Genomic DNA, 17,061 nt, shown 5'->3' on the forward strand with positions numbered 1-17,061 from the left:
TTATGTTGTTGAGCATTGAATGACAACAAATCTTGTTGTCAAAAAGGAGGGGAAATATCACCTTGTATTTGAGGCCCCTCTTGGATGAATGGCTAGGATCAATTTGATATGATCGTAAAACTTACTATGGCATCCTGTTTCAACGTCAAGAGAATAATTTCCGCACTTTCTTGTACTTCAAGTCTTCCGTTTGATATGATAGAAAAACACGGTTGAGTGTTTTTTTATTCAAAGGAAAGATTTGGTTGAAAAAACTCTTCGTCATTTCCTCCGCGGTCAAACCATTACCAACCCGTATAATTATGTTTTTATTTGGTCAATGTCATTCTTACATAGGCTTCGTGAACAATTCCACTGCTATTATTGTACATATCTTGAAAATAACCAATATATAAAAGAAAAAAAAAGAGTAAAAAAGAAGAAAAAGAAGACATAACACTTCCACATATTATTACAGCATAAAAACTAAAAACCTGCTAAACTCACCCTAATATATCAACCCCGGGTTGATAAATTTTTATATGTAACGACAAAACGGAATAGAATATATCGGACATTTAGAACGGGGAAGTTCCGTTGCCAACTACCTTGTTACGGCGCCGAAACGACATCAGCCCATCCGATACCACGTCACCGTCGTCCTCCGCCGGGTAGCCCTGCAGCGGCGGCGCCTCGTCGTCCTCCCCCCTCCTAATCGCCCGCAGTGTCTTCTTCGCCATCTCCCGTCGGATGTCACCGCTGTCCCGCTCCACCACCCTCATCAGCACCTTATCAGCCCCGGCTGCCCTCGCCAGCCTCGGAAACCTCAATCGGTCCCGGCTCATCCCGTACAGCGTCGCCACGCAGTGCTCCTCCACTGTCGCTCCTGCAGCGCCCCTCATCAGCGCCGCCACCGCTGGCACCGCCCCGGCGTCCATCAGCGCGCTCTGTCCCTCCCCGCACGCCGCCAGATTGCTGATCACCATCATCGCCAGCCTCGCCAGCACCGGCCCCTGATACTGCGACGAAGCGTCCGAGACAACCGCCTCCGCCTCCGCCACGGCGAGCAGCGCCCTCACGGCCCCGGTGGTTCGCGCGATCTTGGGTTGGTTAGGGCGGGCAACGGAAAGGTGACAGAGCGCCTTCCCGGCGTCGCGGCGGGCTCGGGGGCCGGCCGCGGAGGGGCTCGTGAACAGGTTCAGCAGCGGTGGGATGGCGCCGAGGGAGCCGATGGCCACCCGGTTCTCGCCGTCGAGAGCGAGGCTGTGGAGGGCGGCGGCGGCGTGCTCGCGGGCTTCCGGGTGGCCTCCTTTGAGCACCTCCACGAGCGGCAGCACCGCGCCGCAACGCACAATTCGGACCTTGTTCTCTTTCTCCAAGGACAAGTTGACCATAGCGGCGACGGCGTTGATCTGGACGGCGGTGCAGCGGGTGAGGAGAATTGAGCGGAGGGAGGCTAGGAGGTGCGGGCTGCAGAGCTTGATCCGGCAGTCGCGACTCTCTCTGGTGGCGTGGCGGAGGGAGGCCGCTGCGAATTCCTGCTCCTTGACATCGGAATCCATCCACTTGGTCAACATCTCCTCTTCCCACGCATCCGTCTCGATCTCGGAAGCAGGAGACACAACGTTCGGAGGAGGTAAGACCTCGATCTCGGAAGAGGAAGAGGAAGAAGTGGGGTGCAAGGATGGGGATGAGGTAGAGGGCCGCGAAAAGGAGAAGCATTTGTCCTCTGTTTGCGAGACCGAAGAAAGACGAACTCCAGGACTCGTCGTTTCCTCGGAATTGCCATCTAATCCGCTCGATTTCGATCGCACTATGTCATCTTCGTCTTTGTTTGTTCCATCAGACAACGCCGAAGCCTGCAAGAACCGACCTTTTCCATCGTCTCCACCGCAGGAGAACGCCTTCTCTCGCAAGGCTTCATCTTTACGTTCCGGCGCTTCCAGGGTTTCGTCTTGTCCATCTGCTCCAACAGAGGGCGGAGGAGAAGCAGAGGAAGTGGAGGGAGGGGAACTGGAGGGCATGAGGCTACGGACACAGGCGCAGGCGGCGTCGGCAGGGACGGGGAGAGGACGGGGGAGGCCGTGGCGGTCGCACCAGTCGTGGATGGCGGACTTGAGGATGATGTTAGGGATGAGGACGAGCGGCGAGGTAGAGGATGAGGATGAAGAAAAAGGTCGATCGAGGGAGAGGTCAGGTGGGGCGACTCCGAGGTCGGCGCAGGCCTCGACGCATCTCCGCTCGAAGGTCCACCCGGTGGCCGCGACGACGACGGGGTCCGCCATGACCGACCGCGAGATGGGGCACCGGAACTCCACGGGCGGCTCCACGGCCGCCGTAGTAACCGAGGAGGAGGAAGAGGGCGAGGTGGACAGCGAGAGGTGGGAGGTGAGCTTGCAGCGCTGCTCGTCGCTTCCCATTTCACTCGGTTTCCATGCGATGACACGGCCATCCTCGTCTTCCTCCTCTTCTTGGAATCTTTTAGCAGTCGTCGCACGGAGTCAGCGGCGCGGATCAGCTGCGTGATAACCGCAGGGTGCAGGGACGTCCACGCTGTTAACGTCTGGGCCCGTCACGAAACAAAGCGATTGGAGGGTGAAAACCGGGTACGTTTCCATGTTTCCTGTTTTTACACGAAATCTGAACTTAGACGGCCGGCTCGTAATTTCCGAAGATCTTGACCGTGAATCTTGTCAACGCCAATAGTCTGATAGAATCGACGGTTCACATCTTCTGGGGTCGGGACATGGTTCAATTCCGTACGTTACATATATTATTCTCGCATCTTTCTCATCTCCATGATAATGAATATAAAAGGGCATGAAGAATCCATCCATCTTCCCACTCATGAAGAGACATGATTTGGTAACATATATGAGAAGCTCAAAAATTCATGAAGTGTTATCATATATAGTCTATATATAAATGTATGTGGTAGAGCTTGGGGCATGGAGATTACATGCATCTCTCCATGCCTAAACTACGACGACGATGGACGACATAATCCACGGTCGAGTCTTGATGAAAGCTTTCGTTGTTTAGGTGGAGAGGTTGTTGAACGCGTCGCAGCGTCGCCGGACCTCGCCCTTGCGGCCCGTCTTCACCCCAAGCACGCTGAGCTTCTCCATGGCGTGCGCGAAGTCCGTGAAAAAAGCGGTCTGGTTGGCGGCGTAGAGCTGCACGAAGGGCTTCGTCCGCGGGTGCGCCGCCAGCGCCTGGTCCGACGCCAGCAGGCCCAGCCCCCGCAGCAGGTTCTGGTAGTACAGGTTGTCGAACTTGCCCGGCGTCATCACGTCGTTGAAGGCGGCGATGGTCGGGTCCGTGGTGTAGTTGGCACACGCCTTCTGCAGCGCCTGCGCGAACTGCGGGTTCATCGCCGGGTCGTAGGCGTTCTGGTTGCGGCCGTCGTAGCCGTAGATGCGCGACGCGAACTGGTCGCAGTGCGAGAAGCCGACGGTGTGGGCGCCGGAGAGGGCCACCAGCTCCTGTGCGGTGAAGCTCTTCTGAGCGAAGAGGGAGATGAGCTGGTCCACGGTCATGTTGGGGCCGGGGAGTTGGCCCTCGACGGAGGCGGCGGTGGAGTTGAGGGCGTCCTTGCGGCCGAGGCGGACGTGGTAGAAAGGCCCGCCCAGCATGATGACGAGCTCGCGGGTGGCGAGGGCGAGGACGTCGGCGCAGGAGACCACGCCGGGGCACTGAAGCTCGAGGGCTGTCTTGGCGCGGATGACGACGTCGAAGCCGTCCCCGGGGAGAGAGACGTTGTCGTCGGCGTCGCGCTCCGCGCGGTTGAAGGCGTTGGTCGACACGAGCACGGAGGCGTCGCAGCCGCCGGCGAAGCAGTCGTGGAAGAAGAGGCGGAGGGCGCCGGCGGCTGTGATGGGGGTGGTGATCTGCTTGGTCGTCACCACCTCCGACACGATCTGCTCCGCCTTGGGGCACGTCTTCTGGTAGTAGGTGGCGGTGAGCTTGGCGGCGGCAGGGGTCGCGAGGAGGAGGACGGCAACCAGAGCCGCGATCCTTGTCACCAGGGCACGTCTCTCCATGTTTATCTTCCTTCTTCTCCTCCTCTTCTTATTCTTTTTCTCCTCCTTTTTCTTTCTTCAATGCTGTATCTGAATGGGATGATAAGATGATGAAATTGCTTCTTCCCCCCCGGCCGAAGTGGGCGGAGGAAGCAGAGAAAGAGTGAGACAGAGGAGGGTGCCTTTCGAGGATGGGGCGAGAGGAGGAGTAAAGAGAGGGAATGGGGGGGAAGACAGGAGCGGTTGGGAGTAGTTTCAGGGGGGGAGGACCGAGTAGGGACGATGAAGGAAAACGCAAGAATAGCACTATTCATATTTAAGATATCATAAAATGGCCGAATACGTATCGTCGTTCGATATACTTAGATCCGCGCATGTTGGAACGAGTAGAGTTGACCGAGACCAGTTTGTTGAGGCAGGAGGGTTGTAGTGCTAAGATAGCGATGCTATTATAAGGGAGATAAAGTGAACGTGTTGACGAGGGTAATAATGGCGATAAGACTCGGGTGACGTCAGCTGCCCCAGATGACGTCTCATGTCTCCGTTAACCTATCAGCACCTAGTCAACGCGGATCGGAACGTCGACCAAGGCACATTAACACCCTGCTTAGGCTCGATCCCTCACGTCACGCCAACATCGATGTCAGACGCTACCAGAAGTACGATCCTGCCCCCTACGGACAGGTGCATCAGGCAACGGTAACCCTCACCCTTCGAGGAAAAGGAAAAAGGAGGAACACAACAGATAAAAAACCACATACGACTATTCACTAACTTGATCATCAAAGGGGTCGGACCGAGCTCCCCCGACCCGACCTGTGTGCAGGTGCGAAGACGGAGGTCTCCCACTAAACGCCCAGGCAAGGAGTTCCCTCCTGGAGGAGACAACGACCCCGTCTCGATCGGACCATCGTAATCGACCACCTCAGCGGTCTCAAGGGCCGCCTCGAGAAGATCCCCCATCATCCGGACCCGAATCAAGCTGCGTCGGCCCCGAGGCCAAGGCTTAAAGTTGTTTACACCAACACGTGTGTCGCCCACATTTTGGCTACTGCTGCATATTCTTCTCTTATTAGATATCCCTTACATCGTAGGCCAAGAATATTTGTGGTGTCGGGCAGTAAACATACATGCTCGTCACACGAGCAGACCATCGATCACATGAGGCCCTTCTAGCATGAATTGGCCTTGGTATCAGCAATGTGCCTTACTACAGGAGCCACATCTCTTTTTTTTGCATGACAATTTGACTTCATCCCCATACCTCGAGGAGCGGAGTGGAGCTCTGAGCTGTGAGCTCTGAGCTCTGAGCTTGGTTCCTTCAATGGGGGAACTCAGCCAATGTGTCGGCCCTACAAGTGGGGTCGGGGTCGGGGTCTCAAGTAGTTTCTCCCATGAAAATTTTAGGTCTATCTTAGATGCCTCTTCCTTCGAGGCAAACAACTCTTGGCTTGTATCTAAGGTTCCTCCTCCTCCTCCTTTTTATTTTAATTTATTTTTAGTTTTAAGCTTTGGGATGTCTATGGGTTAGATCGGTTTTATTATATGATTTTATTTAATTGGATAAACTATATTATAAGCTTGATTGAATTTTGATTATAATTATCGATCAATAAAAAAAATTATGATATAATTTCTTACAATATGATATTGATGGAAGGGACTTTTTTTTTTTTTATCTTAGACCCTCTGACATGACCTCCTAGGGACTACAATATGATACGTGATCTAGTCTCGCTATAGCTTTCGATATGGTATTATGAAGGATAGAAAGAGATTCTAGTGTTTCTATAATTTATGATTCAAATTATTCAGAATGATTAATGATTCACACGAAATGTATTATATATTAACCTAGTATTGTTTATTTAAAGGCCTATATATTTGAGTATTATAGAAGATAGATTTAAGTTTATTGATAAATCATTGGCTGACATTATTAATAAAGGAATTGACTATAACTTAATATGATGATACTCAAGAGATTCAGGATCACATCTTCAATATGACTAATAAAACTATAAAAGAAAAGATTAGACATGAATATATATGAGTTTTTTCTTGTGCAGTTTATTTTTAATTATTTTTCTTCTTAATTTAGCTCATTCAAGATTCACTATAATACAAATATGTGTATTTAAGAGGATTTAAGATTAAGGTAGAAAAGATCTCATAATGTTCTAACTACTAGTTAAAGAATTGATAACAAGAAAAGAAAGTTAAATATCGTATACCACATAAATTTGTTGGGTACCTAAATGCTTGGTACACTAATGAAAAAAAAGATTTCACAGTGAAAAAAAATTGTTTTAAATGTAAGCCTAGGTTTAAAAAGCAATATATAAACTTAACCTTTATATGTTTCAAATTAAGCATTATATAGGTTTTTTATGGTACTTGATAGATTGATTTTGTTGTTTCAACTTATGTTACCAATAATATAAAGATATTTTTTTAATTTAAAAAATTAAAAAATATGAAAGATTCATCAATATAGAGAATTGTCTCAAAATGAAAGTGACAACGGTAAAAACTTATCGCCTACACTTAGAAATGGGTCATTTGACAGAACCTATATATGTTATATTTCTATTATTTCTAAAAATTTAATTATTCTATTAAGAATTAATGAGTTAGGATATTGTCTGGTAATGATAAACTCAATATATTTTATTATTTAATAAAAATTAGTTCTAAAATTTTATATGATAATTTATAGAGAAATAATTTGAATCCAGAGTTTACAAAGATATTGATGACTATATAATTAAATGTTACATTGAAACATAATTTCATTGATTAGAGATCTTTTATATTATGATACAAATGATTGGAGCATATCTCAAAGGAAAAGAAAAGAATTAAAAGATTAATGAAAGATAATATTTTAAAAAATTTAAAATTAATTTGAGGCATTTATATCTTTGAGATTGTCTCATAGAGATAAAAGTTTTTAATCTACAAAGAAGAATTTTGATCGAAGACTTATTTTTAGATATTTTATTAATTTCTTAGAAAAATTCAAGGGATATAAATTTTACTACCCTGATTATAGTATAATGATAGTAAAATCTAATAACGTAAGATTTTCTAGAAAATAGTGAAATTAATTGGAGTAAATTTTTTTGAAAGATGTCACATGATCATAGTCAAATGCTAATATATCTTGGTGGCTAATCTATTTAGTGCCGGAGGATATTTATTAAAAAAAGAAAATGGCCAATCACTTTTGGTGCGAAATAGTGCCAAATACCAAGCTTTGCATGATTTTATCCATTAATTTTTCTATTTATTATTATTATTTTAAGGATTTTAACTTTACTTTAATAAAAGATAGATAAACTCGTTGAATTCATTTAAATTAGTAGTTCAAAAGCTTTTTTAGGTATTTGAATAAATTGGGATGCTCTTAGTAAATTCATCTTAAAATCCATCCCCTAAAATCAAGAGATTTTTTACTCCTCCATCCATGAATTAAGAAGATACCAATCCTTATCTATTAGAACAGATTTTTCATAAGACCTTTTATTTGGGATTTTTGTTGGAACCCAATTCCTAGCATTGACCTAAATTGAGCTCATGTAATCCTGATTTGACTTGGCCGGACCAAATAGAAGAAGCCCACCTCATCCTTTTCTTCCACACACTAGAAATTGGACTCATCATCGATCCGTCTCCCTCCTTTCTCCTCTTCTCTTCCTCGAAGGTCACACCACGGCGTGGCTCCCCGCTCCTCCTTTTACACTCTTCCTTCCTCTTTCGAGTGCTACGGCGGCCTTCGCCACCATAACAAACCAAGCCCGTGTCGTTAAAGCGAACACTTGAAGCGCCCGTTGATGGAGCCCCCCGCCCTCGTCTCCTCCTATTCCCTCAAGCCCGGCCTCCGCGTCCCCTCCTTCGCTCCCGTCTCCCATCAGCCTTCGCGTCCCTCGAACCGCCCCCGCAGACTGCTATTTTTCTCTCTTCCTGTCTCGTGGCCGGGGTCGGGAGGCCGGGGGAGTTCGTTCGTGACCCTCGTCCCCAAGGCCGCCGCCGAGGTGCCCGATGGAAGGCCCAGCCGAAGTGACGCCGCAGGAAGAGGAGGGAGGAGAGTTTTAAGGCAGTCTCAGGCGCAGTCGACTGCCCCGTCCTTTCCCGTGAAGGAGGTTGCCTCCTTCGTGGTGCCGGCTGGGATGTTCGTTGCTACCACGTTCGGTATGCGGTTTGCTTCCCCCATCTCGAGGCACTGCAGTTTGCTCATTATTATGATTATATTTATTTCCAAATTATGATCTTGTGGGAAGTTGATTTCTTCGGTAGTGGTAGCATTGGTCTATGAGAAGGTGGGATCGTTTCCTAGTAATGCAATATGGATGATCATATCAAGTTGAAACTAAATTACGTTTAATAATTGCAAATTGGCATTCATAAGAGTTTTTAGAGCATGTTACTCCTGGAAGGATCTTTAGGACTGGAAGCAATAATGTGATCAATCGAGAATGGATGGATGAACAAGTTACATGTATGATTTTAGGTGGGTGGTAGCACAAACTTTCTAGCAGAAAGAGGGTTCTGTAGCATAGAATATTTATATATTAGAGTTTTCATCAAATAGGAGAACTTTATAAAGGGGCAGCATGGTGTACGTAAATGGCTTAAAACTGATAGTAACAGTATGAAACACTATATAATGTGATAATGCTGTCTGATATTAGGTGTAGTATTCTAGTACATTCTGTATTGAGATGAAAGACACATCAACAAACTCTATGGTCCTAAAATGTACAAATATTACAGCTAACTTCTTTTTTGTTTGATTGCCAATCCTTCATAAGAAAAAATGAATTTCTATGTGCCATGTAGTGATTTAAATAGGCGCTCGGGCGCTCACCTAGGCCCTCGGGTGAGGTGAGGCGAGGCTCGAGCACCTCGCTTCACTTCCAGGCAGCGCGCTTCAAAGAGGCACCTCGTGGGCGCTCGCCCGAGCCCAAGCGCCGGGCGCTTCGGGCGAGTGCCTGGGTTAAACCAGGCGACCGAACCAGCATTTTAGGTCTGGTTCGGTCTCCGGTGCTTTAGTTGGTTCAATCAAACCAACTAAAGCACTGATATCAGCTGCCGCTGCCCAACCCTAACCCTGCTCACCGTTCACGCTACCGCTGCCGCTGCTCGTCGCTCCCGCTGCCGCTGCTCGCCGCTGCCACTGTCACCGCTCTCGCTGGCGCTGCTCGCTGCTCTCGCCGCTCCCGCTGCTCGCCGCTGCCGCTCGCCGCTCCCGCTCTCGCTCTTGCTGCCGTTGCCACTATCGCTGCTCTTGCTGCCGCTGCTCACTTTTAGCGTTGTTGCTGCACCCTCGGTCTTCCCTTACACTCATCTTCCTTCTCCTTTTTCGAAAGTATATTATTAACAGTATACCGTATACTGTTAACAGTATACTAGTAACAGTAATGTATTTGTATTTATTAGATTAATAATATATTATTTTGATTTTAATATTATTAATTTTAATTTATTTGAAATTATTGTTAGGTTTTAAGATAAATGACAAGTGTACAGAGCAACTCAATAGAGTCTCAAATGACATAAAAAAATATCCTACATGGAAGTATAATTATCTGAAGGATCCGAAAGATCATAATACAGTGCAAAAGCATCAAGCTCGGCTCCTGCTATTATTGAAGACATAAAGAATGAAACATATTTTGATAAAGAGGAATGAGTCAAAGGACAAGAGGAAGAGGACGAATTCAATAAAGATGATTTGTGTGAAAATGACGATAATATTGATTATGATGAATGACTTTGATGTAAAATTTTATTGTTTTAAATTTTGAAACTTTTTGTTAATGTGACATTGTGATTTTGTATCTTAGATTTTCTTAATTTAATAACATATTTTTATTTAAAATTTTAAATAATTATATTTATTAATTATATTATATATTTTTATATTTTAGCGTCTCGCTTCACTCGGGCGAGCGCCTAGCTCCTCGGGCGTTTTTGTACCTTGGCGCCTTTTGGTGTCTATCGCTTTTTAAATCACTGGTGTCATGTGTTTTCTTTTTTAAACAAATTTTCCACATATTAATATTATGATAAACTTCATACATGACACTATGAGGACTTGAACTTAAGACCTATCAGCTGCATAACACTGCACTAACCGCCCAGATGTCTCTACAGAGACCTTGTTGCCATGTGCTATGTTGTGCGTTATGCTATAAAAATTCAATTTACACTAAACTTCTTGTTGCTTTAACATTGTATCTTGCTCTAGTAAGTTGTTCATGGCACTAATTTGCTTTTTCAGCATGCAGTATTGTGGAAGGTAGTCGAAAACGTACTAATGCCAAAACCAAAGGGTTCAACTTCCAGGGTCAATAAATCTTCTCTACCTGGAATTAAGTGGTCTTTTTCTCCTGGTACTAATCTGCAATCAGGTGCTAGTGTGAAGATTGAAAGAGAGTCCAAGCAAAAACTCAACGAATTTGCCAAAGAACTTCGGACATTCAGCAGTGTTGACATGTCAGGTGAGTGGATGGACATGCTAGATTACTTGTCATGTCATTTTATAGCCTAGACATCTGCACCTGTTCATAGAAGTTCATTGTGATATTGATATCTGGGTGATCAACAGGTTGAATTCATTTTGTCAGCAAATTAGTTTAAAAAATTTTACATATGAAATAGACTTGAAGACCTTTAACAAATTTATGGTTTTGTTAGGTCGTAATTTTGGGGATGATGGTCTGTTCTTTCTTGCTGAAAGTCTAGGTTACAATCAGGTCAGTTCTTTTGCTTCATTTTCTGCATTCCTAACCCTTTCCTAAGTTTGTTATGGTAAATTTGCTCTGAACCAGACTTGTGGGGTGATTTTTAATCGCTAAGGCAATGCAGTTACAATGACTTGCTTGAAAGGCATGTAGATTGTACATATCATGCTGTCTTGTCTCAGGCAGCAGAGGAAGTGGACTTTTCTGGCAATGGGATTACAGCAGCTGGATTAAAGGCCTTTGATGGTGTTCTTCAAACAAATACTGTGCTGAAAACTCTGAATCTCTCTGGAAATAATATTGGTGATGAAGGAGCTAGGGTAATTTTATTCTTGAATTTTACTTTTTTTTTTGCAAATACTTATTCATATAAGACTGTGACAATTGGTTTTTTCTGGCTTTCTTAATAAGAATTTTGATTAGCTTTCCTTTTGGTATGAGTTCAATAGCTAAATTTATTCTTGTTAAAATGACATGTGACTGAAGTGCTCTAACTCATATCTTTTCTTTTTTTCTAATGGTCGGACTGGAGTGCCCCGCATATGGGGGCAGTCCTCATACCAGTCCTGTTCCATACCGGTCTGAGTGAAACCATAGTCCATGCTTTAAATTACTTGTATCTCTAAATTTGATCATCTCTCAGATTTCGTTATTTCTGATAATTGCAATTTGTATATCAAATATCACATGTTGGTTTTACTGTGAGGGCACTCTTCTGCACTAGAAAGATCACAATTTTCTGTTTTTCTCATGTTATTCCTTTTGCATCTCACAAAAACTTGAGATTACAAGGAGTATGCTTGCAGTGTCTTTCAGATATATTGATGGTGAATGATGGTATTCAAAAGCTCCAGCTAAACAGTACAGGTCTTGGAGATGAGGTGATTTTCATTTTTCACTCTTTGTATGCATCAAATTTGTTTGTTCGTTGTAATGAAGAAAACAACTATTCATCATGGTAAATTATGTTACGCAGGGAGCAAAGGCTATTGCAGAGATGCTGAAAAAAAATTCAACTTTACGTGTCCTTGAACTTAACAATAATATGATTGACTACTCTGTATGACGTTCTTATCGATCAATCTTTATTGATTTTCAGTAAAATCTTGACCAGCTATGCCAATTACTGTTTGTTCTCTTATATGCTCCTTTTTTTTTTTTCTGAAACCATATAGGGTTTTGCAAGTCTTGCTGGGGCTCTCCTTGATAATAAGGCAATTCGGTCAATACATCTCAAGTTAATGATGCTTTACACACACTGACTCAGTTCCTTGTAGTACTTGCTTTCTTGCATATTCAATGTTTTCCCATGTTCAACGCTTTCCGTTATTTGTTCGCATTCACTATTCCCAGCAAGGAAGATGTTTAAATTGTATTTTGGACTTAAATCAGTGGTAACTATGGGGGTGCGCTTGGTGCAGCAAGTCTAGCTAAAGGAATTGAAGGAAATAAGTCCCTAAGGGTATGAACTCATCTTGAACTTTATGAAATTGAACTTTTAGTTACTCTCTATAGATTATTTATGAGTCTTCATACAAAATGAAAATTCTACTAAACTCTAAGTACTCTTATGCATGTTCTGCCTGCGGGTTGTGTTATTCCTCTGAAGGCAGACATGGCTGAACATACAAGCAACTTATTTTGCATCTATATATTTTGTCATGCATCGTTAAAAGCAACTGTTTTTTTTTTGAAGTCTGCAAAAAAAATTATCATTCAGACACGTTCATTAGAAGCTTTGGCCTTAGTTATTTTTGTTCATCTTCATATCTGGCTTCATATTCATGATCTTGTCCTTATTTCAACTCTACCGCCATCAAGTGAACACATAATGATGATGTTTCCTTTACATTTGATTTTGTGTACACTATCTACAAAATGAAAAAAAATCTTTTTGAAAGTATTGAAGACTTTGTTCTATCATATTGTTTAGGTTGTAGTATTGAAAACAAAAGTTGGGGAAAGGTATGTACCAAATTATGAGTAGTTCACAAATGGAGGCACCCTTGGGTTTTTATGTAGTTGTCACATGCTTTTCAGACATGAGTAACAATTTTACAAGGTGGTAATTATTTCAATAATTTTAACTGATACACAATTTTGCAGGAAAAAAAAGGCAAAATAACATTTTGATTATTTGCACCGGTAAACGGTTGCCAAAACATAATTTGAAGGTAATTGTCAGCAGAATGGAGAAATTTGGAACTGATAAATCTAACCCCTCATAAGTTAGTGTTAAGAAGGATTCTGAAAAGTAAGAACAAATAACTGGGAATTCTCTTATGCTATTTGTGAAATATCTGTAAGGTGGTCAATAAGTTTCACATAAATAAGGGATGCATGATGTTTGACTACTGAGAAATATACAATTTCATAAGACCAAACCTTACTCTTACTATTATTTGGCTTTGTAGAACAGTGAATTTCACTCTTTAGCGTATGTTTATTTGCAAGTTTAATTTTGGCCTGAAGTTCTTTTTTGAAATTTCTACCAGGAACTTCATCTTCATGGAAATGATATTGGAAATGAAGGCATTCGAGCACTGATATCAGGTTTATCTGCCCATAAAGGTGCATTATTTGGTTGCTGATTGTCATCATCGTTTATTTATAATTAATTGTCTTATTGAAGCTCCTCTTCTTTTTGTAGGAAAAATAACACTGCTAGATATTGGCAACAACGATATTGGTTCAAAGGGTGCCTTCCATGTTGCTGAATATATCAAGAAAACTAAATCCTTGCTGTGGTTGAATCTTTATATGAATGACATAGGTGATGAGGTATGGTCATTTATAGTTGTTGTCTTAGACTTTGTATGTTCCCTTTGTCAACCACTACGTGTTGGTTATCAAGGAAATTTAATTATGTACATTTTATGCTATATTTTTGGTCTCCTTTCCTGCAATTGAAAGACAAATCAGGCCTACATGTTCACATAGGTACTCTTCTTGGTAACTGACAACTGTTTTAAAACAATGTGGTTATTACACTGTTTAAAATGATGAAGGCTAGAAACACATGACAAATTTTCTCCTGTAAATAACTCACATAATTAATTGTGGATCATTCATCAACAGTATTAATCTCTGCATTCTCCAAAGGTCTGAAGCCTAAGTTTTGTTAGTTTCATATACAGCAGACTATGATATAGCCACGAGCTTTTGACTGGCATGATGGACTATTTTCTTGTTAGTATTTGTACATTTATGAACCACCATCTCAATGTATTTTTAATCTCTAATATAGCAATCCTGCCGAACACATATCTAGTTAGAAGATGTAATGAGTAACAAGATATTCTGTAATGACCTTTGCACCATCATACAAATATGTTCAACCATTTTGAATGTTTCATTTGTGTGCTTTATATTCTTTTATTATGTCACATGGATTTATAACAGGGAGCGGAAAGGATTGCGGATGCTTTAAGAGAGAACCGCACAATAACTACCATAGATTTGGTGAGACTGGAGGACATCCTCCAACAAATCATTTATCGTTTCTCATAAAATTTTTCTATTATATTGCTAAATTAGTGTCTAAAAGAAGCTATTTGATTTAGTTATAAAGTAGTTCTTTTATTCACTTTTGTATTTATTTTTGACTTTGTTCTTAACAGTCTTATCAACCATCCCTTGTTTGTAAATCTTGATATCATCTTTTCATCACTACATGTTGTCCAGCTTGTATATTTTAGCTGTGAAAACATTCAAAGCACAAACACTACAACTGCTCTACATTTTTCTTGCTGAAACCTGCAAATTCTACACTCATTTTTCCTTTTATTTATATTATGTGTTGGGTTTGATTTATTTTTTCTTTTGTGTGTGTGTGGGTTGGGAGGTGGGTGGGATGTTCTGATCATGATTATCAGAAGTGTTTTCCTTGTGAGCTGGTATTCTCCAGGACTTCATTTGGGTTACTGTTCAAGAATCATGCAATTTGGATTTTTGAATGTGTTACATCAGTCTGTAGTCTCTTTACAGAGTATAATATCACCCCGCTAAAGGTTTAGTACCCCACTTCCATGCATCAGTTGTTTTGTCTGAAGAGGATAACTGAAAAGAAACTTGTCTAAAGAGGATAAATGAAACAGAATTTGTCTAAAGAGACTAAATGAAAGAAAACCACTAGCTGTGCTAGCATGAAATGTACCTAATTTAGATAACATATTTTCTAAGACAATTATAGGTTTATCTATGGAACTGCAAAAATGTTATTGACCCTAGTAGCTCTTTCCCTACTTTTCTTTCTGTTGATCAGCTGTTATTTTTTACTCATAGTTACTAACTGTTAAAAAATTTTCACTACTTCGTTTCCTTTTTAGGCCTTCTCTTTAGTTCATTTCCTATGCAGCACTGAGTATGTATGCTAGTAGTGCCTTGCTATTGTTTTGTGCATGTGCATTTTTCTTATCTTGGGAAGGTTGCCTTTTGTTGAAGTTAATTTCTCCAGGCTCTCTCTTTTAGGGGTTTTTGCGAAGAACTAAGGTTGTTGAAGTTGGCTCTTTTCTTTTTCTTTTTTTTGGTTTACATCATTCAGCATGCCTTCCACCTCTCTGGTAGTTATATGCGAGCACAACTGTTCAGTAAGACCAACATGCAACTAGTTGATCCTTGCATAACTAGTGTCATTTCTCAGTAGTATTTTCGTTCAGGGTGGTAATAACATCCATGCGAGTGGCGTGAGTGCGATTGCGAGAGTATTGAAAGATAATTCTGTCATCACAACAGTGAGTATTCTAATCTGATATCCTGCTTCATGCTCTTTCTTGTTTAATTGGCAGAATCTGATGCTATTTACTTTCCAGCTGGAGTTAAGTTATAATCCTATTGGCCCTGATGGGGTAAAAGATCTTTGTGAAGTTCTGAAGTTCGACGGCAAGATAGAGACATTGAAGCTTGGTTGGTGTCAGGTAGTGTTTAATTTCAGTGAGATGTTATCCTGATAGAGCTTTTTCTTTTCCTCTTTTCTAATAGAATGTTTTGCAGATAGGACCAAAGGGTGCTGAGCATGTTGCAGATTGTTTGAAGTACAATACCACATTAACAACTTTGGATTTACGGGCAAATGGACTTGGAGATGATGTATTGACCTGTGCATAGGAAATGTTTCGTTTTTTGCTCTATGGATGGTTGTCACATTGTGTTTTTCCCCCAATCATTCCTTCCAGGGTGCAGTCTGTCTGGCACGCAGTTTGAAAATTGTTAACGAGGCTCTAACATCACTTGATTTAGGTTTCAACGAGATAAGAGTATGTTCATCATACAAAGTACAGCTTGAATTATGTGAAGTTCTTCTAACAGCTAGTTTTGTATTATTATGATAACCTGCAAACTGGAAACAGGACAAGGGAGCATTTGCTCTGGCACAGGCACTCAAAGCGAACGAAGATGTAGCCGTAGCATCATTGAACCTCGCAAGCAATTTTCTTACAAAATATGGACAGGTTAGCTTCTTTTTTTTGTGTTTCCGTTATCCTAGAATTTTCTATTTTTAACTTACGAGATTGAAATTGATTAATACAGGTTGCTCTGACGGAAGCTCGAGACCATGTATTTGAGATGAGTGAAAAGGAGATAAATATCTTTTTTTAGATGGTCTTTTTTTTTTCCTCATTACACATTTTGCTCCCAAATTTGTAAATGGCCACAAGAGTCTGTTGAGCTGCACAAGTAATACCGTCCATAGTGATAAGATGGAGCAACTCATGCGGCTCAGTGTTTATTTGCAAAGACCATTTAGGCAGCAATTGGAAGAGTTTAATACATGTAGGAAACAGTCAGTACAAATTTTGATCTGTCAAGTTATTACTTATGTTTTTCTTGGATGACTTTGATCTTGAAATCATGCATTTAGTATTTGTGATGTCTGAGGATGAAATGTTGCAGTTTCTTGATGATGTTTATCTTCTTGAATTAATTTCCATATTTTTTTCATAATGACATCACCGGTCATGGTTGTGAATTTTTTTATTTTTCGTTCAAAAAAATATTTATTTAAAGAGTTTTCAGTTTCGCTATAATAATAGTAAAATAACTCAATTAGGGAATAAACCCAAGTATAATGATTCAAGGGTTTGGGCATCTGACCCTCCCACTATCTGAATGAAAAGGAGTGACTTCTTGTTTAATGTGCTTACTCAAGTTAAACATTCTTATAAGCATTAGAAATTATGATTCACATTAGCTCGTCTTGCGTTAAGATTGCTGAAACTGTCATGTCTAATGGACAATAAGATATGTAACATATTATTAGTCCCATATCGAAAGTGGATAATGTGTATGATTGGCTTATATGGGTCTGATGA

General features: G+C 41.8%; 3 protein-coding genes across 3 annotated transcripts; 1 reads left to right on the top strand and 2 right to left on the bottom strand.

The window, feature by feature from the left end:
* Positions 1–284: 284 nt before the first annotated feature.
* On the bottom strand, positions 285–2,502 carry LOC135593922 (U-box domain-containing protein 38-like). Its single transcript, XM_065084267.1, has one exon. It carries the CDS (start codon positions 2,397–2,399, stop codon positions 558–560), a length of 1,842 nt encoding a protein of 613 aa, XP_064940339.1. The 5' UTR covers positions 2,400–2,502; the 3' UTR covers positions 285–557.
* Positions 2,503–2,778: 276 nt separating this feature from the next.
* Positions 2,779–4,086, bottom strand: LOC103999441 (peroxidase 31-like). Its single transcript, XM_018831217.2, has one exon. It carries the CDS (start codon positions 4,020–4,022, stop codon positions 3,018–3,020), a length of 1,005 nt encoding a protein of 334 aa, XP_018686762.1. The 5' UTR covers positions 4,023–4,086; the 3' UTR covers positions 2,779–3,017.
* A 3,579-nt stretch (positions 4,087–7,665) lies between these two features.
* On the top strand, positions 7,666–16,621 carry LOC135586657 (uncharacterized). The gene is made up of 17 exons (XM_065084271.1): positions 7,666–8,195; positions 10,295–10,507; positions 10,704–10,762; positions 10,933–11,070; positions 11,557–11,631; positions 11,727–11,810; positions 11,926–11,987; positions 12,143–12,212; positions 13,246–13,321; positions 13,401–13,531; positions 14,153–14,212; positions 15,409–15,483; positions 15,562–15,666; positions 15,743–15,838; positions 15,925–16,005; positions 16,099–16,200; positions 16,280–16,621. The coding sequence occupies exons 1-17, from the start codon at positions 7,838–7,840 to the stop codon at positions 16,346–16,348; spliced, it is 1,854 nt and encodes a 617-aa protein (XP_064940343.1). The 5' UTR covers positions 7,666–7,837; the 3' UTR covers positions 16,349–16,621.
* Positions 16,622–17,061: the final 440 nt, after the last annotated feature.

This window comes from Musa acuminata, chromosome BXJ1-9, assembly GCF_036884655.1.
Source record: "Musa acuminata AAA Group cultivar baxijiao chromosome BXJ1-9, Cavendish_Baxijiao_AAA, whole genome shotgun sequence".
In the NCBI taxonomy this organism is placed as follows: Eukaryota; Viridiplantae; Streptophyta; class Magnoliopsida; order Zingiberales; family Musaceae; genus Musa; species Musa acuminata.

Excerpts from the sequence above, each read along its gene's own strand:
- LOC135593922 (XM_065084267.1), bottom strand. The coding sequence starts at position 2,399 with ATGGGAAGCGACGAGCAGCGCTGCAAGCTCACCTCCCACCTCTCGCTG.
- LOC103999441 (XM_018831217.2), bottom strand. The coding sequence starts at position 4,022 with ATGGAGAGACGTGCCCTGGTGACAAGGATCGCGGCTCTGGTTGCCGTC.
- LOC135586657 (XM_065084271.1), top strand. The coding sequence starts at position 7,838 with ATGGAGCCCCCCGCCCTCGTCTCCTCCTATTCCCTCAAGCCCGGCCTC. Across the intron at positions 10,508-10,703 it reads CAGCAGTGTTGACATGTCAG|GTCGTAATTTTGGGGATGAT; the intron begins GTGAGTGGATGG and ends TGGTTTTGTTAG. Across the intron at positions 16,201-16,279 it reads TTCTTACAAAATATGGACAG|GTTGCTCTGACGGAAGCTCG; the intron begins GTTAGCTTCTTT and ends TGATTAATACAG.